The 24,706-nt window shown below is 33.3% G+C and overlaps 1 protein-coding gene and 1 pseudogene across 2 annotated transcripts; both read left to right on the top strand.

Annotated features, from left to right (window-relative positions):
- Positions 1 to 6,794: 6,794 nt before the first annotated feature.
- Positions 6,795 to 10,823, top strand: LOC139871468 (kinesin-like protein KIN-13B; annotated as a pseudogene).
- A 2,808-nt stretch (positions 10,824 to 13,631) lies between these two features.
- On the top strand, positions 13,632 to 20,307 carry LOC139873342 (uncharacterized). Of its 2 annotated transcripts, none has more exons than XM_071861268.1 (2): positions 13,632 to 16,285; positions 19,028 to 20,307. In XM_071861268.1, exon 1 carries the CDS (start codon positions 13,745 to 13,747, stop codon positions 16,259 to 16,261), a length of 2,517 nt encoding a protein of 838 aa, XP_071717369.1. In that variant the 5' UTR covers positions 13,632 to 13,744; the 3' UTR covers positions 16,262 to 16,285; positions 19,028 to 20,307. The 2 variants fall into 2 exon arrangements, with proteins under 2 accessions (XP_071717369.1, XP_071717368.1); XM_071861267.1 differs by having other exon boundaries at positions 19,017 to 20,307.
- The last annotated feature ends 4,399 nt before the right edge of the window (positions 20,308 to 24,706 follow it).

The following is a 24,706-nucleotide window of genomic DNA, read 5'->3' as shown; positions in this document are numbered from 1 at the left end:
TTTGATATGAGATTAGTGTTGAATACTGGATGATATATTCGTCTCCTCGAATACGTGTATATAGCAAAAAGATTTCCGTAATTTACGGAGGAAATTTAGGAAAAGTGTTAGACAAAATCTATTGGGATAGATACGATAAGATATAATAAGATATGATGTGTCTATACTTTAATAATGGCAGTATGACGTGTCGAGATCATAAAGTGATAAGTATGTAATCTAATAATCTTTTGATTAAAGACTTTCAATTCGTATACTGTGATAACCCAATGACATTTTTCGATTCACAAACCGATGCATAAAGGCATAAGGCATATAGGTACGTGATATAATAGGGAGTTATATACGTTTGTGTGTGAGTAGTAACAATTATAAGAGTTTCAAAATCATGGATAATATTTCATGTAATACATATGTAATATACATAACCATGATAGATGACTTATGAATGTCAAGAATTTCTGAAATCATTGTGTCGCATTTAGATGCGGTGGTGTAATTGGATAGTACTCAGGAAAGTGAGCAGAGTTCTTAGATTAGCTCGACATTCTAAGATAAGTAAAGTTTCTAAAGTATAGTGTAGCATTTAACAGTTAAAGGCAACAATTAAAGGCACTATGGTCAAGAAAAGTTGTAGTCCTACATTAGGAAAGAGACTTTGATTAGAATCTTTAAGTCAAGTTTGGTAAAGCATGATTATTAAGATTATAAGGCAATCCTAAGTGCTTTAAGTGAAAGGCAGGAAAGGTTATAGTTTCCTAGATTGCTAAGGCACCCTAGCTAGCAAGTAAGGCACACATAAAAATGCAATCCTGGTTCTCTATAACAGCCTGGTTATGCTCTGATACCAATCTGTAACGTCCTCCCAATAGGGTCTGGAAGAAACGTTACTAATATCAAATAAACCAACATATTATAATACGAGAACAATACTAAATGAGAAAATTTAACTTTATTGAGTACGCAGCGGAAAATGAAATGTCGTTACAATAATGGAAATAACGATAAAGTAATTGTTCATATGCAGAAGTAATAAATGCGATATCTCTTGATCCTAAATCCAAGTAGCATCACATAAGTAGTAGATAAGAAAGCTTGAATCAAACAGCACCTGAGACAAAACATGCTAAAGTGTCAACCAAAATGGTTGAGTGAAGTTCATAGGTTTAACAAAAGTAGTTATCGTTGTTTTTAGACCACAAGATTTAGTTGTAAAGTTGATCTCCCGCAGGATCAAAAAGTAGATCTCGCAGATCCAAAAGTTATGCCAGTGCGTGATATTTAGACTAAACATTCAAGTTTGCCCCATGACAAGTTGTGTCTGTCCTTGTCGGTTTAATTTCATTATCAAGTAATACAAAGACTTAGTCAAATGTATCGGGGACGTTACTCCCGATAGGCCTACCCCCAATAAATAAGCATGCCGCAGCACTTAAAAATATCACTGTAGGGACTTAGTCGAACATAGCCGGGTATAGCATAGTTTTAACAGTTGGTACTGATATTTAGACTAGACTTTCAAGTTTACCCCGTGTCAAGTTATCGTTTATACTTGTCGGTTGGGGGCTTGCTGGTCATAGCCCAACATATCACAGTTTAATAGTAGATACGTGTAAGTACTGATATTTAGACTAGACTTTCAAGTTTACCCCGTAACAAGTTATCGTTTATACTTATCGGTTGGGGGCTTGCTGGTCATAGTCCAACATATCGCAGTTTAATAGTTAATACGTGTAAAACAGTTATAAAAGTTGTGCATGTATTCTCACCCCAAAAGTTATAAAACAGTTATGAAACAGTAAAAAGTGGAGCTATGAATTCACGTATATAAATATTGTAAAACAATTATTAAAATATTGCATGTTAAAAATTTAAAAGCAAGCATGTGTCTCACCCCATAGTTTAAAAACAGTAATGAAATAGTAAAAAGTGGGGCTATGAAATTCACGTATATAAATATTGTAAAACAGTTATTAAAATATTGCATGTTAAAAATTTAAAAGCAAGCATGTGTCTCACCCCATAGTTTCAAAACAGTAATGAAATAGTAAAAAGTGGGGCTATGAAATTCACGTATATAAATATTGTAAAACAGTTATTAAAATATTGCATGTTAAAAATTTAAAAGCAAGCATGTGTCTCACCCCATAGTTTCAAAACAGTAATGAAATAGTAAAAAGTGGGGCTATGAAATTCACCTTAGTAAGTAGAGAGAGTTATTCCTCAGAATAGAGAGTTGAACGAGTGAGCAGGAAAGTCAACCTATTGACATTTAAGAGTAGTTAAGTGTTTTGCCCATGTTTAAGTTTAAGTATGTGTTTAAGTATAGTTTGTTTTACTAAGTTTCTATTCCTAGTAAGTTACTATTTTTATAAAGTTTCTATTTTTAGAAAGTTTCTTATTTTACTAAGTTTCTATGACTAGAGAGTTTCTACTTTTATGATTGTTTCCATTTTAGGATACTTGCCGTATTAGATAAGCTTCCAATCACCCCTTTCCCTTCGAATGGCTAATTTAGATCTAGGGGCTTGAGCCATAGGATCCTTTAAATCGGAAATCCAAACCCTCTGCCTAGAATCTCGTAGAAACCATTCGTCAAGAAAGTTCGAAGATCTATACATCTCTAATACATATCCCAAAATGTTTTTGTGCTACAATATAATTAGTAGGTTATAGGTGCTAGTAATAGTAATAGTGTATACATGTTAAGTACTAGTATAAGTAGTATTAGGGTTTCATTAATTAGGGTTAGTTAATTAAAGTAGTAATTAATAACTAGGGTTTAGTAATTAATGTCCTAGGGTTTCATAAATGTTTAGAGTTTAATTAATTAGGGTTTAAGAATTATAGTTTAGGTGTAATTAGGGTTTAAGGTTTTAATATGTATATGTATATATAATTCGTATATATATGTGTATATATATATATATAAATATTTTTTTTTTTTACATGTATATATGTATATATAAATCTAGGTGTGTTTATGTATATACTTATGAATAACAAGTTTATAATATGAATATGAATTATCAAAGATCAAAGTTTATGTAAATAGTTTAGGGTTTATGTTATACCTTTGAAGACTCAAGATAATTAACAAAGAAAAGATGAACACGATGAAGATGGAAGATCAAAGCCTTGAAAATCTTGAAGAACTCCTTGAAGATTCTTGAAGAACACGAAGAACAAGCTTGAAGATCCGAATATCACAAGAGAGGGAGAGGGAGAGATTGTTTTTGAGAGAGGATTTTGGTGTGATTTGTGAATGAGAAACTAGGTGTTTATATAGTGCAAGTATTAGAGTGTTAGTCAACATAAGGATGTTCTAATTAATGATTTTATTTTGTTTTATAATTTTTAGTCAACAATAGGTGGTACTAGTTTATAATTAGTCAACATAAGGATGTACTAGTTTACACTTTATTTTTAGTCAACATAAGGATGTAAGATTTTTTTAGTCTCATTATTATTACTATTATTATTATTATTATTATTATTATTTTTACATTTACTACATGATAAGTATTATTTTCTTTTTACTAATTCATGACTTGTATATATTTAGTTCCCAATTGTTTTATTATTTATATAAATGTCACTTTTTATTTATTACTTATAGGTTATTAGTTATAATATTACATAAATGCATAAATTTTAATTAGCAGTGAGTGTCGACTAAAAGTTTATTATTTTCATCTTTTATTAACTTGTCAATTTTTGTACAAAGTTAATTAATATGTTTTCTAACTCTTAACACTTAACAATTGTTGATTAAAGTTTAATCATTAAGTTTTAATTATATTGTTTGGGCTTTTAATATTGGAAAAATATAGAATGGAAAAATGAGGGTCGTTATAGTACCTCCCCGTTATTGAAAACTTCGTCCCGAAGTTTTTAGGTAGTTTCCTCGTTTGCATCAGCAGTTGAGAAGAGATGGGGAGGATCAATATATTTTTCGTTAACTACCATATGTATTTCTGGTACATTTATATGTGTATAATGTAATCCAGAACTAAGTCTTGGCAGTTTTTCAACCACATGACTCTTGTCAGTGATACTTAAATATTTCTCATTTTCTGTTGTCACTGACTGATAATCATACCCGTTAAGGTATATGTCGGAGAAACTCAATAAATTTCTGCTTGACTTGGGAGAAAATAAGGCATCATTTATTAAAAATTTTGTACCATTTGGTAGTATGAAATTTGCCTTTCCTATCCCTTTTATCAAGTTAGCAGGTCCTGATATTGTATGTATAGTTCCTTCCGTTGGTTTTAGATCAATAAAATATTTCTCGGATTTAAGTATAGTGTGTGTAGTTCCACTGTCTGCTATACAGAGATCTCCACCACTTGATTGATGTTGTATTCCAGCAAAATTCATATTGAACTTCATATATAAGAAATAAATAGTGAGTACATTAATATTACACAATATTTTAAACGCAAATAGACAGTACTGAAACATTTAGCAAACATAATGACAAAGACAGACGATATTAAATCGTTTATTTTTTCAAAAGACACACAACTTAAACATTCAAGAAATCTTCATATAAATCAGATGGTTTCTCAGTGACTGTTGGATCAATATTATCCACAAAATTTACTTCCTTTTCTTTACCTTTCAGCGAATCCTGATACATCTTAACAAGATGTTTAGATGTTCGGCAAGTATTAGCCCAGTGGCCCATTCTACCACATCTGTAGCAAGATTCTTCAGAATTTTTAGAAGAATTTTCTTCAACATCTTGTTTAATGGGCTTGTTTTGTGGTTGATATTTATATTTTCGTGGATTACTATTTCTTTGACCACCACGGCCACGACCTCGACCACGTCCACGCCCATTACCATTACCATAAGGATGGTTTCTACCATAGTTATGGCTTTTGGCATGATGATGGTGATGGTTATTATAACCACGACCTTGCCCGCGTCCTTGTCCCTGTTTATAATTATTTGCAGTATTTGCTTCAGGGATTGCAAGTGTACCAGTAGGACGGGATTGCTGATTTTTCATTAATAGCTCATCATTTTGCTCTGCAACTAAGAGATATGAATTAAGTTCAGGATATGTTTTGAACTTTAGCATTCTCAAATTTCTTTGCACTGTGATGTTTGCAGCATTCATTGTGGAGAAAGTTTTCTCCATCATGTCTGCATCACTAATTTCATGTCCACAGAATTTAAGTTGTGAACATGTATTATACAGAGCTGAGCTGTATTCATTTACTTTCTTAAAGTCTTGGAACCTTAATGTTCTCCATTGTTCCATTGCAGCTGGAAGTAAAATTTCTCTTTGATTATTGAATCTGCTTTTGAGACCTTCCCATAAAACATGGGGATCTTCTACAGTCACATAATTATTTTGTAAGCATTCATCAATATGTTGATGAATAAAGCAACATGCCGTAGCTTGTTCTTTTTCAGAACAAGTGTTGTTTTCATTTATGGTTTCAAGAATGCCCATTGATTTAAGATGCATTTTTACTTTTATAACCCATGGCATGTAGTTGTTTCCAGTTGATTCTAAAGGAGTAAATTTAAGCTTTTCCAGATTCGACATTTTCTATTATCAAAAATTAAAACAAACATCATGATAAATTAGAGTCAATTTATATTCATAAGTATATAAACATTAAACATAAATTTAATATAACATAAATGATAAGTAGGTGACAGTGTCGACCATGTGTAAGCAATCATAAATAAATGTTATATAACAAAAATATAAATATTAGTAAACATAAATGAAAATTTGGCGACAGTGTCGACCATATATTTTTTCAGGTGGTATAACCGACCTATATCATTCTGGTGGTATAACCGACCATATATCATTTTGGTGGTATAACCGACCATATATCATTTTGGTGGCAGAGCCAACCATATTTAGTATTAAGATTATCGTGCTGATAACGTGTTATAATTCAGTAGGCTTATAACTACCTTTAGTGGTTTGATTCTTGATGTTATAATTCAGTAGGCTTATAACTACCTTTAGTGGTTTGATTCTTGATGTTATAATTCAGTAGGCTTATAACTACCTTTAGTGATTTGATTCTTGATTTAGAATACTAATAATGAAGTGTAAGAACAAAGATGATAATGGAGAGAAAGAAAGAAACACTTTGTAAGTGTGAGAAATGGTGCAAGTTTAATGCTTGCATTCATGAGTATTTATAGCCTAAAATCTCAATATAAAAATACATACTTTGTGTACCAAAATTGACTATATGTATACACCAAAATTGACTATCCATATCTATATTATTATTATTATTATTATAACACCCTTTTTTTTTTTTTTTTTTTTTTTTTTTTTTTTTTTACACTCAAACACACAACAATCTCAATCCCAACAACAATTTTCACCTCCATTTCACCTTTCACCTTCTTTAAATTCAAAGTCGAATAAATTCGCATCTTTTCACCCCGTTTGATACCTATACATATACATACATCTTATCTATCCCTGTCTGCCGGCCATCCGGCCTTTTAAGTTTTATCTCATCACAAACCCTAAATCAAGCCACCTTTATCATCATTTAATTACATGAATACATTCGGTATGCAAAGATCATTCATCTTCCGATACTCATAATAATAACTTCATTGATACTAATTTCAACAACAAATGGCTTCAATCAGCTTGCCTTCATCATCTTCATCCCTAAAACCCTAATTTACCTCCACTTGATTCAAGTAGTCATTCTTCATTAATTGAACTTATAACGTTCTGATTTTTTTTATTAAAATTTGATATCAGGAATTTGGGGTTTATGCAAATAATAATGATGGTGAAGCTTCAAGGTTTAACAGGTATCTACAGAGGAGTGTTGCAGATACAATGACTCCTTCTGTATATTCACGTTCATCGAGCTTTACAAAATACAGTAATAGTGAGCAGCAAGTGTCTGACTTTATCATAGAGTTGAGTACTTGAGTATAATGTGAAACTGTATCTGACTTTAAAATCTTCTATTAAACGCATTAAATGTTTGATCATTGCTAATTGTATTTGTCCGATAACAGACACATTTATGATCATGAATATTTATATAAATCTTGAATATTGATGATAATTTGATATATGTTTTATGTGCAGGTTCATAGTGAAAACAACTTGAATTTGCTTAATCAACCTTTGTATGGCGAATGTTTTAATGATGCCAATGCTTATTCATTGGCCAACAAGTTTGCTAATATTTCTTGTGGTCCGATTGGGAACAATGTCGTCATGAGTTCTATAGCGGATAAAGAGAAGGCGAACAATGTTGCCAAAATTAAAGTTGTGGTACGTAAAAGACCACTTAATAAAAAGGAACTTGCAAAAAGGGAGGAAGATATAATTCAAATAGACCCTAATACTAGTTAACTCACTGTTCATGATTCGAAAGTTAAGGTAAACTTTCAGTGATCAAGGTTAATTATAGTTCGATTACTTGACAAAATTATTTTTGTTTGTAATGTCAAAGGATATATAATCAGTTCATGATCCTGTATAATATTATAAGACATTACCAGTTTACATTAATGTGCTATCATTGCAGGTTGACCTAACTGAATACGTTGAGAAACATGGATTTGTTTTTGATGTTGTGATGAACGAAAATGTTACAAATGATGAAGTGAGTGTATAATTTTTCATTACCTTTTACTTTGCACTTTTTAAGATACATTAGCTGATAATTTGATCATTTCTGTTGTAGATATACTCACAAACTGTGGAGCCTATTATCCCAATTAATTTTCAACGAACAAAAGCAACCTGCTTTGCTTATGGATCCCAATTAAGATACATTAGCTGATAATTTGATCATTTCTGGTGCGAATGAGGAATCGTCTCGATCACACGCTATTCTTCAACTTGCTGTTAAGAAACTGATTGATGGTAATGAATCCAAACCTCCTCGTTTGGTTGGAAAATTGTCTTTTGTAGATCTTGCTGGAAGTGAACGTGGGGCCGATACCATGGATAACGATAAACAAACAAGGTGACGTATTCTTTGATTTTAATTTTTTTTTTTTTTTTTTTTTTTTTTTTTTTTTTTTTTTTTGTTTGATTTAAAGAAAGTGTCAGCTTTGTGAGCTATATCTATTTATATGAAGGTTGCAAAAATCGCTAGTCAGGGAGTACCCGGTCAGGACCTTTTAGGGAGTACTCGGAAACTAAAGGAGTACTTGGATGTTGACCAAGTTTGTCCGAGTTTTGACCAATTTGGACTGAATTCCGAGTAATCCAGAGTTTGACCGAGTTTGACATAGTACTCCCCGAGTTCCAGAAACCGAGTTCTCGCAGAGTAATTCCTGGTTATGTGACACTGATTTATACAAGGGGTACTGCATAGAATTACAGAAATAAAGGTGACAACTGTGGTCCGATTTCAATTATGGGTTACCATTTATATGTTCACCCTTAAAAATGCAAACTTTTTAATTTATTGATAAAAAACCATCTTTCGAGAATTCTAATTCTAATGTAAGGCAATTAAGAAAGATTAGCATGTCAGATGATGTGGCAAAACATGTGTCGCTAAGCTTGAAGATGTTGGTTCTTGTTTTATGGAACAACCTTTGCTTTAAAAATGTCTTAGATATAACAGTAGTGTTGATAAATCATAAACATTGATGTTTTTAGGATGGAAGGTGCTGAAATAATTAAAAACTTGCTCGCTTTGAGATAATGTATCAGAGCCCTTGATAATGACCAGGGACATATTTCATTTAGAGGGAGTAAATTAACTGAAGTTCTTAGAGACTCGTTTGTCGGTAACTCGCGCACTGTTATGATTTCGTGCATTTCACCAAACTCAGGATCTTGTGAACATACTCTAAACACATTACGATATGCTGACAGGTGACCAGAAAAAAATCTTTTTATATTATAATTTTTTTTATTAAATGGGAAAACTAAATATGACTCACTGACTTTGACTTATCAGGGTCAAGAGTCTATCCAAAGAAAGCAGCTTTAAGAAGGAATTGTCATATTCAACATTAAACCTTCAAAACTCGATCCAATTGCCTTTATCTTCATCAACGTTAACACATTCAGAAGATATTAAAATTGAGAGATTAACTTGTGAAACTAATAGATTTGGATGGCCTAAACGAACCGATAAAGAATTGTCTCCTTCTATAACCATGGAACATGTTCCTGTTGGACGATCAACCATATATACACCTGCAATAGAAAGTTGCAGAGATGATTATGAAGGTTGGGATGAAGAAATTATGGAAGATGATTTTGAATATTCAGTGGATACACATGAACAAAAAAACTTATCAAGATTCGAGAAACCAGCTACTCAGATGAAACCTATTGTTGTGGCGACTGATGATCTTAATGCCCTTCTAGTGGTAACTTTCAGAATGATAACAAGTTACAAACAAATCATACTTAATTCAATTATATTGTTGTGAGATCAATCTGATTTATATTAGGAAGAAGAAAATCTTGTTTGTGCTCACCGGAAACATGTGGAGGAGACTATGGATATCATTAGAGGGGTAAGCCATTCATCTGTTTGTTCTAGAGGTGGCTAATTGGGCAGGTCGTAGGTAATGGGTCAAAGCACACATTTTTAATATTTTTTGGGGGATTTTTGAGCATTCAGAATAACGTTCGAGTCGTTTAACCAAAGTTAACCCATTGAAAAGAAAACCTAATTTAAACTGACCCATTTACAAAATGGGCTGAAATTGCTACGTGGAGTTTGCCTTATATGTAGATGTGGCAACTTTGACCCATCTCCCTTAACTTGGGTGGATTTGGGTTATTTAGTAGCCAATAAGTCAAATGAGTAACTAAAAACCGTACAATAGGTTGACAATCGTGTAAAGTGTATAAAATGCCTACAGCCTCATATATTGTTTGTTCGAGTATCATCATGTTTTATTTTATTTTATTTTTTTAACGGCGAATTTGCATCAGCAGATCATTTATTTCAACGACCCTCATCATTTGCACCCACACACGCTAGAAGGAAACTCCTACCCGGGTTGCTTGGCAACTAATCGCAGGAAATTGGAGAGAAAACCTTGCTGGTGGAAGAAAACTCCTACCCTCATCATGTTTGATTTGTCACTTATTCATTTATGCAGGAAATGAACTTGTTGGTGGAAGTAGGTCAACCAGGAAATCAACTCGATGAATATATTGAAAAATTGAATATTATTCTCTCTAAAAAGGCAGCCGGGATCCAGCAATTGCAGACGAGATTGAATAATTTTCAAAAATGTTTGGGTGAATACAACGTTCTGTCATCTTCTGATTCAGCATACTTAGCCAAATGTGAGTGACTCATTTCTATCTTGTTTGTTAAAAGATAAGTCTTTGAGTTCTTTTTCCCTACATTTTTAGATATGGGTTTTGGGTGTTAATTATGTATTGAATTGTGTTGATTTATTTCAATCTAAACGTGTTCGCTTCTTTATTATTTTTGCACTTATTTCTGGGTTAAGTAGTGCAGGGACCTTGGAGTCATTTTAGCAAAGTAAAGTTTAGGGGTCAAAGTGCAGAAAAGAGTTCTTCTGTGATGGAACTGAAACAAGACTTGAGGGATTAGAAGTGCAAAATTTAATTTATGTATAAGTTATTTTATTTTATTTTTTCTTTATCTTTTTCTGTATTTTTCTTTCTTTTTCATCCGATTAGGGTTTGGTGATCGATTGTTGATTCATCTGTTTACTGTGAGTGTACAAGTTCAAAGTTCATTGAACTTGTAACTGTGAGGCTATTACATGTGTGATTCTTGTATTTGTGGTTTACAATATGTTGGTTGTAGATCGAATTTGTGATTTATTGACCTCTTGTGATTAAAGGGTTCACATTCTATGATTGAAGGTTTGTTGATTGTTTCTGTTCATTATGTAAGATATGCAACTTGTATCGATTTATAGAGATCAAAATGTCATTTTGAATCTATGTTTGTGAAACTTTATCAAATCAAATGACGAGTTTACGATACTAAATAGTAATTTGTTATGATTTTATGATTCTTCTCATGTTGTTGAAAACATGTGCTGATAATAGTCTAAAATTTTAAAAATATTAAATCTTGATACTATTTCTAGAAAAAGTGCCTGCAAAGATTTTGTTGGTATAAAGGCTTGTCATTTTAATCACATGAAGTTATATAACACTGAAATATGATTGTATATAATATATCATCTTAATCTTAATGTTCATATTACAGTTATGATAATGATAATTACTTTTGACCAACTTGCTTGTATTCTTTTGGTAGGAAAGACCGAAAAGTGGTAGGAAATCGGGAAAATATACAACATGATTTGTTTACCACATTTTTTTATTAAACTTTATTTATCCTTTTTAATCAATTGATTGTGAAATAAACTAATATTTATAATACTTACATGTGAGTATTTTCTCTGTTGCAACCAGATTATAAGGTGTGAATATAAACAATTATTTTTTATTTATTTATTTGCTAAAAAAACGATAACATTAAAACCAGATCTTTTCATCAATAAATAAAAAAAAGAACAGAGATACAAAACAACCAAAATCACTGCAAGGTTCGGAAGCAGTAAACGAACTCTAACACAAAACAAGGATCAAAAGCTAAGATCGAGCTTTGAGCAACCGGACCTCAAAACAAGTCTGGAATACAAAACAAATACAAGCCCCAAATAACCCTATCTAACCAAACAACGACAAATGGCTCTAAAAACAACCAACTCAACAACAAAACGGACACATCTACCCGACAACCGCTTTACCTTTTCGCGTCTTTGTGATCTGCTTAACAATAACCCCGTCAACCTTCAACCAGACATAATAGGTACAAGGATCAACTAAACTATACACAAGCACAACGTACTGAAACTTAATTATTATTTTTTGAACGGTAATTTTGACATCAAATGCTTTCATTTGTCACCTACACACGCGTTAGGAGGAAACTCAATTCGCGACGATATTGACAGTACCATCGAAGCAAGCTTCTGTCTTAATTTAACTACTTTATTTTTATTTTATTTTTCTTATAGGGTCGAATATTACGGCGTGCAAGTTCTTCAATAGCACATGACCCAATATTTAACTACTTTATTATGCTTAAGCTTTTAATGACCCCATAATTATTTGCTAAATTTATTCATGTTTCCTCGATGCTAAGAAGATAAGACAAAAGTACATAGACAAATGTTGCAAGTAAAAAACATGAATGGTACTGTCAACTCAAATCATATTGTTGATAAAGATGCAGTTAGTGGATTATTATAGCCTTATAGGATGATAGTATTGATACTTTCAGAATCCAATTTGTCAAATCCTTCTATTTATTTGTTTATAAATAATACTCCGTAAATAAATATAGTAAAAATACATAAATATGATTTTAAAGACCTAATAGAAATGCATGAATCGTGAAAATAAGGTCAATCTGTGTCCTTTTCAGTTGCATCATTTCACCTTTTAAGTTTAGATTCTTCAATTTTCTCTAATTTGCCGACCAAAACCATAAAAAAAAAAAAAAAAAAAAAAAAAAAAATTGGTTTGTGAGGAAAGCAAAAAGCTAATGGTAAATGTCAAATTATATTTCATCAACTGGTTTACAGATCATAAAATATTAGTAAATTTACTAGATCTTATTACACTAATCATTAAGTTTTTATGTGTATTACACCATATCATATTATAAACTCGTGTTGTGCTTGTGATAAGAGGAAAATAGAAAAACTTAAAAGAATAAGATTTATATAAAATTTGATCAAACATATATTATAATATCATTGAATTACCTGTAAATATTAACTTAAATCAAATGCATCAATAATTAAATTAGAATTAATTCATATATATAGATTAATAAAGAAATAATACGAGTAGAATAGTCTCTTTTATTTACTTAATTTTTTTAAAAAAAATTACCAAAGTTATTATTAATACGGAGTATATTTAATATTTAATACATGTTATTATGTTGTCAGTTGAGAAACACGGGACTTTCATCCTAGTTTAGTTAATAATTTTGTCTTTATTTAAAAGTATAGGTTTGACTATATGTAACCTAATTTGCAAATTTTAAGAAATATGATTGGACGAAAAACCTCAAATTTCTACTCATAATATTTGTTTGATTAGCGTTTTCCTACATTACAAGTAATTAGACTTGAACATTTATTGATGATGTTGATATGTTGTCATAAATTATTGAATTACGTCATTTCAGCAGTGTAGCTTTGTTAGGAGTAATTAAACGTTACTTATAGTGTTACTCGTACTTAATTTTTATATGCAAAGTCTAGTGCATTAACAGCTACCTTGTATTATGTGTAAAGAACTTACCTTTTATAAGCATTTTTAAATTGTTACTATGTTGGTAATGTAGCCACTTACATACTAATATAAAAATTAATTTCTAATCAAGTTTTTGATGAAGTCTAATCTCCAAATTTAAAGTTGTTAACTTTTGTAAGGAATATTTAACTATTCTCTTTTCCGCTTTGGGCATATAATGGTTATGCTTTGGTTAAATAAACCTATTTTCTTCCTTTAAAATAGTAATAATTAATACGAAGTATATCCTACTTTTACCATCGACACAGACACAAACACACACAAACCCCAGTCAAGTGAAATGGGCTGCAATCTGTTCATCTTCTTCTTGGTTAGAAACCCTAATCTAAACATTCTGCTTTCGATTTTTTGATTCTAATTTCTGTTTTTGTTTTCTTCTTCTACGTGCTATTCTATTTGAAATACTCTTTTATCATGTCAAACATACCGACATCCCCTTTTACACCAAAAGCATCGAACAACCAATCCCAGTCGAAACAATCTTTCTTTGCTGATAACAAGCATATCCGATATCAGCCTATCAATCAGGGTATTTGGGTTAAAATTGATCATAATAAGCAAAACTCACCTTCAAAAAACCCTAACCCTAATTACAATAACCAGCAGAATCCAACCCACCTTGTCCGATCCAAATCTGGTCTCAATCATCACTCGACAAGGTTAAACTCATCCTACAATCAATTATACAACAACTTCAAAATACGGGAATCAGCCACCAACCTTATCAATCGTTATGGCAAGCCTTTTCCAGATGCGAATAATTCTAAAACAAATCAATTGCCAAAACCGATCGACAAGTCTAGAATTACTTCATACCTCTTCCACAACTTTCCCGAACACTGGTGTTCAACGGACTTATGGGATGTTTTCAAAAAATATGGCAATATCCACGAGGTTTACATCCCCAGGAAGACCTTAAAAAACGGAAGGAAGTTTGGTTTTGTTAGATTCTTAGACGTTCCAGATTACCACAAAGATTCTCTTGCGAGGAGACTAAGTCTCATTGTTGCGGGTGACAATTTACTCAAAGTATACAAGGCCCGTGATCCCGAAGGAAAGAAACAAGCTCCACAGCCTAACAATGCAAAATCGGGTTCTAGGAACAATGTTAAGGTTGCATTTAACTCACCTGTAGACGAAAGGAATTTCAAAGAAGTGGTCCTAAACAAGCAGGCTACAAACTACGGCATCCCCTCGATTAAGGTAAATTCTAATGATGATCTTATCCAAATACTTGGTCAAGCGGTTATTGCCAAAGTTAAAGATCTTGAATTCCTTGAATATTTTAATGAAATATGTGAAAGTGAAAACCTTGGTGGGTTTACTATCAAATACCTGGGCGGGCATGATCTAATGCTTATATTTGAGGAACCCAACCCGGCCCTAGACTTGATTAACAATTCGGAACACCCATTATGGAAATGGCTTGAAGATATAAACCCATGGGATCCCGAAATTTACAAAACCTCTGGTAGACTTGTTTATGTTAACATATTCGGGGTACCTATTACTTCTTGGTTAGAATCCACATTCATTGACATAGCAAAAAATTGGGGCGAGGTAATTGAAACGTTTAATTGCTCTATAACCAATGAGAACAACCAAGATTTATCGCATGGCTCGGTAATTATCAAAACAAACAATTTCTCACCGATAAACGGCCAAGTTATTATCAACCCCGGTGACGTCAATCAATCTAAGGCTTACATCATTGAAGTTCAAAACTTTTCTATGTTTAACACTTATGGTGATATCGATAATTCGTCGAATTGGGATGATGAAATTCTTTCGGACGATCACATTTCTGACGAAGAGTCCCACTTGGATTGTGAAAATCGAGTTGAAGGAAACGCTGAAAAGACCACCCGTAACAACAACCACGATCCCACGCCTCCTCACCAAACCTCCTCTAATTCCTCTAAACGAATGGATACTCGTCCCTTTAATAATAATGCCGATAACCAATCTCTCCAATCTCCTAGCATATCGAAACCCATCAACCACTTTGACACCACAAACCCTCACACCCATAATCCTTCCAATCCCGAAACTGTTTTAAATAATACTAGCTCTACAAAAGAAACTAGCCCATCGAATGAAACTGATCCAATTGAACCACCTCCTATTCCTGATTTTAATACAGCAAGGCCATATAATACCACCTCATATCAACCAAAACCAAAAACCATCCCTTTGGAGTCCACTGTAATCACGCAGCCCATTACCACCAATACCCCCCCAAGCCCACCAAGAGAGGATACCCTTGCAATCCCGCAGCCCAACACTGTTATTAACGGCCCATTGAATCATGTAAATGATACCCCTGTTACACCTAGCCACATCTCGGGTAAATCTAATATGGACAGCTCACCTCAACACATTCTAACAAATGATTTATGCTCACCAATAGTGACACAAGAACATGCAGATTCTGTTCCCGAAACCCTCCCTCACCATACCACAAACGACACCCCCTGTACTACCCCTTTAAACCCTCAATCCAACTCTCCATTAAATTTTATGCCTGCCCCTAACGCTACACAACAAACAAATTCCGATCCTTTCAACCTCGAACCTTTACTTTATACGGGTAAAGAAATTTCTAAAAAGAGAAAAATTTCTAGCACCATCGCCAAACCTATCATTAAGTCAAAAAACACCTCTCAAAACCCAGATTTTAAAAGACCTAGATCCAATATGCTTTACATCAAACATCTAGCTAGAAGTGGCCAAAAGCTTAGAATCTCTCAACTGGCTAAACGTTGTAAGTCCTCGTCTAACGGTGGTGGTAGCACATCCTACTTCTCGAAGGGATCTCATATGGACATGGTACATAACAAAAAGACTAAAAAGACAGGTTCTACCTCTAGCAAAAGCTTGGATACGTTCGAATTCGGGAAAAGCATCGGGATTCGTCGCAACAACCCATGAATCCACCTCCGTCACATCGATTCTGTAAGTTTTTTCTCATGTGTACGATTTCTCTTAATATTCGGGGTATTGGACAAACGGGTAAAATAAGCTGGCTTAAACGTATTTGCTATAAAGAAAAACCATCAATTCTAGGCCTCCAGGAAACCAAATGCGGCCAAACACGTGACAACACCATTGAATCTTTCTGGGGTAATTCTGATTTTAAATTCGTCCAAAAGGATTCGGATGGTGCTTCCGGAGGTATCCTAACTATTTGGGATACTAATATCTTTTCGTTCAACTATGCTATTGAGGGTGAATTCTTTCTTGCAATTTGTGGCACGTGGGCGGGTCATGACTCTGAAATTGCCTTCATTAATGTTTATGGCCCCCATTCCCATTCAAAAAAACTTAGACTTTGGAGCGAACTCTCATCCCTTACTAACTCCCTTAATATCCCACACATTGTTTTTGGTGACTTCAACGAAGTAAGAAACAAAACAGAACGCATGAACACAGAGTATAATCAAAATTGGGCAGATAATTTTAATAACTTTATAAATAACTCTGGATTAATTGATCTTCCTTTAGGCGGTAAAAGGTTCACAAGGATTTGTGAAAAAACAATGAAGTTTAGTAAACTTGACCGATTCCTCATTTTCGATGGCATCTTCACTATCTGGCCCAACACATCCTCCAAAACTCTTGATCGGGACCTTTCTGACCACTGTCCCATTATCCTAAGAAATAACCTCCTCGATTCTGGCCCTAAGCCAATACGTGTCTTTGACACATGGCTAGATTTAAAAGATGCCGACACCATCATAGAAAAGGCTTGGTTGATCCCAATTAGTGGGAATAGGCCTGACTGCATTTTCCGTAACAAACTAAAAAACGTTAAATTAGAACTTAAAAAACATAGTAATCAACTTGATAACTTAGACTCCCAAATACGTGATCATCTTACTGAATGTAATAATTGGGAACAAACCGCCGAAACTAGACCTTTATCCGAAACTGAAAAACAAAAATGGATCGATGAAAAAATGCATCACATCGTCAAAGAAAAAAAGAAAACAAACATGCTTAAACAAAAATCTAGAATCAAATGGGCGCTTGAGGGTGATGAAAATTCGAAATACTTTCATAACTATATCAAAAGAAGAACAAGTAAAAACAACATCCACGGGCTTTCAATTAATGGTACATGGACTGAAGATCCTAATCTAATAAAACAAGAAGCATATTCCTATTTTAACAACATCTTCCGATCCAAACACTTACGTGACGAATGCCCTTTCGATCATGTTTCACATCTTGAATACATTTCTTCCTTGGACAATCAACTCCTAGAAGCTAAATTTAACGAAAAAGAAATATGGGAAGCCATATGTAATTGCGATAGCTCTAAAGCTCCTGGGCCGGACGGTTTCAACATGAGATTCTTTAAAAAACATTGGGAACTGATTAAAACCGACCTCATTAAATCTCTAGATTGGTTCTGGGAAAACTCAGAAATCTCCAAAGGATGTAATGCATCTTTCTTCACATTAGTCCCGAAAAAACCCAACCCAATCGGATTAAATGAATATCGCCCAATCTGTCTAATAGGTAGCTACTATAAAATTCTCACCAAAATACTCTCCAATCGCCTTGCCATGGTCATTCATAAAATCATTGGTAGTGAACAAACAGCTTTCCTCAAAGGTCGAAATATCCTAGATAGTGTCCTAATTGCAAACGAAATAATTGATGAATTAAAACGTAAAAAACAAAAAGGTTTAATCTTTAAAGTTGACTTCGAAAAGGCATTTGACTGCATTGAGTGGGACTTTCTATTTAAAACCATGCACTTCATGGGTTTTGGTCCAAAATGGATTGGTTTCATTCGGGCATGCCTTTGGTCATCATCTATTTCTGTACTAATCAATGGCTCTCCCACCAAAGAATTTTCCCCTGAAAGGGGAATTCGACAAGGTGACCCCATTTCGCCATTCCTGTTCATCATTGTTGCTGAAGGTCTTAACATACTTGTCAAAAGAGCATTAGCCAATGGTCATTTGCAAGGATTAAAGATCGGACATGACAATCTCAATATTACACACCTCCAATATGCTGATGATACAATCTTCTTCGGCGAATGGAATAAAAGAAACGCCAAATATATCTCCAAACTACTAAAATGTTTTGAAAATATTTCAGGCCTCAAAGTTAACTTCCGTAAAAGCAAACTTTACGGTATAGGTACATCTACGACCGAAACCGAACAAATGGCTTACTACATGAACTGCTCTGCGGGTCATACCCCGTTCTCCTATCTTGGACTTCCTATTGGTGTACCCACATCTCACGCCTCCTCGTGGCAGCCGATCGTTGAGAAATTCGACAAAAGGCTTTCAGATTGGGCTGCTAAATCTATTTCTTTCGGAGGTCGACTTACGACCATCAAATCAATTCTTAGTAGTATCCCATTATACTACTTCTCCTTATTTCATGCACCATCCGCTATCCTTAAGGTACTTGAATCTAAAAGACGGAAATTCTTCTGGGGAGGATCTTCAAACGATAATAAAATTAATTGGATCAAATGGGACCAAATAATTTTGCCATACGATTGTGGGGGTTTAAACGTGGGGTCCCTCTTTGTTAAAAACATATTATTACTTTGTAAATGGTGGTGGCGTTTTAAAAACGAAGATAATGCATTATGGGTAAAAATAATCAAAAGCATTTATGGGCCGGGGGGAGGGTTGGATACTAACTTTTTATGCAGGAACATTTCAGGTCGCACCATTTGGAAAGAGATTATTAAAGCTGGAAAAGTTGCTGACAATATAGGCACAACCTTCACATCCTCGATTTCAAAGCGCATAGGGAATGGCACATCAATAAGCTTCTGGCATGATATATGGATCGGATCTGAGTGCTTAAAAGATACATTTCATAGACTATTCATGTTGGAATCCCGCAAAGAAGCAACTGTTGCTGATAGAATAATGAACGTTAACTCTACCTCGATCGGTAATTGGGATTGGTCCCGCCCTCCTAGTGGTCGTGCAAAGGATTATCTCACGGAGCTCAACAACCTAATAACATCTGTTATTATTTCAGATCGCCCCGACTCATGGAAATGTTCCCTTGACACATCCGGCATCTACACTTCAGCAGCACTGTCAAATCTGATCAATAAGCTTAAATACGGCACAAACTCTAGAAACCTTTCACTACCTCAAAACAAATTCGTTCCACAAAAGATATTCATTTTCTCATGGAGGGCCGTTCAACAAAAATCCCGGTTAGAAGCGAACTCGATAAAAAAGGAATTGACCTTCACACCATCTTATGTCCCTTATGTGAGCACCAAATTGAAACCATTGATCACGCGTTGTTAAATTGTCAAAAAGTATCTTCAATATGGATACAATTTCTCGATTGGTGGAATCAAAACAACATAAGTATCTCTAACATCAATGATGCCATCATCTCGGATCAAGGCATATCACATAATTCCATTGGTTCTTCAATATGGCAAGCTGCTAAATGGATTGCGTGCTACATTATTTGGAAACATAGGAACTTAAAGATTTTTTCCGGAAAAATATGGAACCCCGCTGTGATAATCTCCGAGATCCAATCTCAAAGCTTTAGCTGGATCTCAAATCGTTCACGGAAGAAAACACCTATCGATTGGCATCAATGGCTACTCAACCCGTCATTTTACATGTCACCTCCTTCAAACCGCATAGGCGTCGGTTAACATAACTTAATTCAAATCGGGATGGTTTCGTTATTCTATATAGCCTATGTGGGTTAGATTAAATGGGTTGGTTGTGTGTCAACTTTGTAGTCGCTTGATCGGCACGGTTGTCCCCTCCTTCCCCGCTTGTTGTTCTTTTACGCAAGTTCGTCCCTCGTAGTGTTATCTAGTCTACGTCTCCCCCGATCATAAGTTCAGATAATTATTCCATATTTTCTCAGCTGATCCGTTTCGTTTATAGCATTGTATAAAAGCATATAGGGACTTGTATTGTAATATTCCATATAATAATAATAATATTTTTGCTTTTCAAAAAAAAAAATAATAAATAATAATAATAATAATAATAAATAAATAAATAGGTTACTTTGATACTATAATAACCAATTAAAAAATTGCAAAAGATTATAGCCGTGCACTTTAAAGAGTGTTGTTGGCTCCTTCCGATTGGTCCACTTAGAAGTAAAATATAAATTTTGGTCCTAATCCTTCAAGCTAACAATCGCACCCCAATTTCATACTAGTATATTGTAATATATTATTACTGTATCTATTTATAGTAAGCATGATACGTACATCAAATTCAAATATAAGTTTCTATTGAATTATTCATATTCATATACAACTAAAAAGGAATATGAATATGATTATAGTCGTTTGGTTTTTTTCTCCTAATGTCTCTTTAAGGGGTGTGTTTGATTAATAAAATTTTTACAGCTGCTCAAAAAAAAAAAAAAAAATTTATATATATATATATATATATATATATATATATATATATATATATATATATATATATATATATAGTGGTAGGATCAAGAGGGAAGTAACCATTCGGGGGGAAGCGGGGGGAAGCAAATTTTTTTTTTTTTCGTTTTTTGAAAAACTTTGTTCACGAACATTATAGTTGAGATGAAAATATGAACATTTAGTAGAGACACTTTGTGATAAATGTTTTTATTTTGGCGGGAAAACGCTCGAAGAAGTAATATATAACAATTATCGTGTTTTTCGAGCGTATTTTGAGGTTTTAGCTATTGGGGTTTAGATATTAGGGTTTATAGGGTTTAGATATTAGGGTTTAGAAATTTAGGGTTTAGGGTTTAGATTTAGGGTTTAGATTTAGGATTTAGATTGAGTTTTTAACACGAACGGTTTAGAGTTTAGGGTTTAGGGTTTAGGGTTTTGGGTTTTGGGTTTTGGGTTTGGTGTTTTGTCCCAAAACACCAAACCCTAAACCCTAAACTCTAAATCGGGCTAAATTTTACTTCACAAAACATGAAGAAGAAAAAACGTTCATATTCTTCGCGAACAATATTATCTTGAATGTTATTTTTGTCGATCGTTTTTCCGCCTAAATAATAACATTCATCACGAAGTGTCTCTTCTAAATGTTCATATTTTCGTGTGATCTTGATGCCGGAAAAAAAAATTCAAAAAAAACGAATTTTTTTTTTTGCTTCCCTCCGCTTCCCACCGATTGGTTACTTCCCCATTGATCCTGCCCCTATATATATATATATATATATATATATATATATATATATATATATATATATATATATATATATATATATATATATATATATATATATATATATATATATATATATAGTGGTAGGATCAAGAGGGAAGTAACCAATCGGGGGGAAGCAAAAGTTTTTTTTTCGTTTTTTGAAAAAACTTTGTTCACGAACATTATAGATGAGATGAAAATATGAACATTTAGTATAGACACTTTGTGATAAATGTTTTTATTTTGGCGGGAAAAACCCTCAAAGAAGTAATATATAACAATTATCGTGTTTTTCGAGCGTATTTTGAGGTTTTAGCTATTGGAGTTTAGATATTAGGGTTTAGATATTAGCGTTTATAGGGTTTAGATATTAGGGTTTAGAAATTTAGGGTTTAGGGTTTAGATTTAGGATTTAGATTGAGTTTTTAACACAGACGGTTTAGAGTTTAGGGTTTAGGGTTTAGGGTTTGGTGTTTTGGGTTTATGGAATAAACCCAAAACACCAAACCCTAAACCCTAAACCCTAAACTCTAAATCGGGCTAAATTTTACTTCACAAAACATGAAAAAAAAACGTTCATGTTCTTCACGAACAATATTATCTTGAATGTTATTTTTGTCGATCGTTTTCCCGCCTAAATAATAACATTCATCACGAAGTGTCTCTTCTAAATGTTCATATTTTCGTGTGATCTTGATGCCAGAAAAAAAAATTCAAAAAAACGGAAAAAAAAAAATTTGCTTCCCCCCGCTTCCCCCGATTGGTTACTTCCCCATTGATCCTGCCCCTATCTATATATATATATATATATATATATATATATATATATATATATATATATATATATATATATATATATAATATCACCACTAGAAGTTATGGAGTAATATTCATTAAAATCACGTATCATCTATATCGTAAAAGAACTTAATGCTTAATTATCACATATTTATTAAAATTAATAGTAGAAGTATCAATATCATTTCAAGCGGATTAGTTGGGCGAAACACTTCAGGGGAGATGAAATAAATATTCACAATTACACTATTAACAATGACTAAATGTATTGACGTAATGAATACTTACTACTATGTATTTTAGAGAAGATTTATAAAGTTATTGATTGATAAGAATATATGTATACTTTAGTACGTGCTTTAAGACATACATTTGTTATAATAATGTATCCGGTATAATTAGTGGTGAATCTAGGATGTAATTTCATTGGGGTCCCAATTTTTTTTTCCAAAACTAATTATATTTGAAGGGTACTTTAGTGGTTATTTACCTCTAAAAACCATAAATTCTACAAATGTATGGGGTCCTATACTTAAATTTTGTGGTGTCCTAAACAATTTATAGAGTAGATGATTAAAAAAAAAATCAAAGTAGTGAGGTCATAAGATCCCACCTCCATACATGTAGATTCGCCTCTGGGTATAACATTTTTATATCTGGTATAACTGAACAATTCATATATATTTGTAACATCTAGTCTAATTAACAATCATACTACACTATTCTAATGTTTAAAACCTACAAATTTTATGAGTCGTATCTATATTGTAAATGTACTTGATGCTTAATTATCACATATTTATCAAACTTAATAGTAGAAATCACTATCATTTCTTGATTTTTTGGTGAAATTACTAGCTAATAGACTTTGTAATGTCATCGATTGTGTTATTAGCAGGGAGCAGTCTGCCTTTATTAAAGGGCGGTAAATCTTAGATGGGCCGTTAATGATTAATGAAATTATTGACTGGAGTAAACGCAAAAAGAAAAAAGCCATGCTCTTAAAGATCAACTTTGTAACATCCCGCCTTTTTCCATTTACTTTTCCGTTATACTAATTTAAACTCCGTTATATGTTTATAACATCTCCCGTTAATACGCGTTTTAAAATATTCCGTTTAGGTATTTTCCGCACCCGACTACAAACTCGAGGGACTAAAATTGACACGGGGCAAACTAGTTGACTAGGTCAACTAGTCCACCCCAATCACCACCATTCAACCATCTCCCTCTCTCTCTCTTTCTCTCTAGCAAGAACACACACACATTTACCAAATTCATTCAATCATCATCTAAATTCGACCTAGGAGGCTTACAACAAAATAAATTACATATTCGTGATCCTCTCTTCATCCTCTTCATTTTGGTACCAACTTCATCTCGTTTGGGTAACATTTCTAAAACACTAGTTTTCTTTAAATTTGTGTTCTTGACTTAAAAGTATGTTAATTAGTGTCTATGGCTCATTGTGATGTCGTGTATGTAATTTGTATGCTCGATTTGTTGTTTTTGGTGTAACTAGTTCATTATGAAAATTACTTGCTAAATCCTTGATTTTGGATGATCAAATGTTATTAGATTGTTAATGTGCATGTTTTAAAAGTGTTACTAGTATCATTAGCTTCATTTTGATGTATAGAATGATTAAAGAAACTTCATAAACGCGATTATTGATTTTGTGAACTTTTGGTTAGGGTTTGATAGCTTTAAAACGAACTTTTGATGCGTTGAATGCTTGTTAATGTTATTGATAAGTGTTTAGTTGTATTACATGTTTCATTACCTTCAAAACGGCATATCATACATGTAAATTGGATTCCCGGAACTTGAAATGTATCTTGATGAACTTGAAACTTTGATTTTGGACGTTTAACGAACATTTGACGAGGTTATTGTTGTCTTAAATGAAAAATTTGATTTAGTTAATGTATCTAGTTGTGTTCCTTGTCGAAAGAGCTTTCCGGTGATATAAAATACATGTTCTAATTGTTTGCGGATCATAAGTTATGATTATTTGAAGTTTGGGTCGTGCACTTGTGTAATTCAGCAAACAGGACCTGTAAGCCATTTGGGACGCCGTCCCACCCTCTTGGACGCCGTCCCACTCTTCATATCAGGACACCGTCCTGATTTTGGGACGCCGTCCCACTCTTCATACTGGGACACCGTCCTGATTTTGGGACACCGTCCTGATACACTAAAACTGGCTGTTTGCTTTGGTCATTTGACATAAAAATGTTTGCTATGCTACGGACCTCCGATTAACATGAAACTTGGCCAACATGCTCATATATGATTATATAACTTAGAAAAATTGTCGGATACCCAACCCGACCCCGTTGACTTTTCCGTTGACTTTGACCCGACCAAGTTGACTTTTAATCAAACTTAA

The sequence above is a fragment of the Rutidosis leptorrhynchoides genome, chromosome 10, assembly GCF_046630445.1.
Source record: "Rutidosis leptorrhynchoides isolate AG116_Rl617_1_P2 chromosome 10, CSIRO_AGI_Rlap_v1, whole genome shotgun sequence".
NCBI lineage: Eukaryota > Viridiplantae > Streptophyta > Magnoliopsida > Asterales > Asteraceae > Rutidosis > Rutidosis leptorrhynchoides.
Note: the sequence above shows the minus strand (reverse complement) of the source record. Positions and strands in the feature narration are given on the sequence as shown.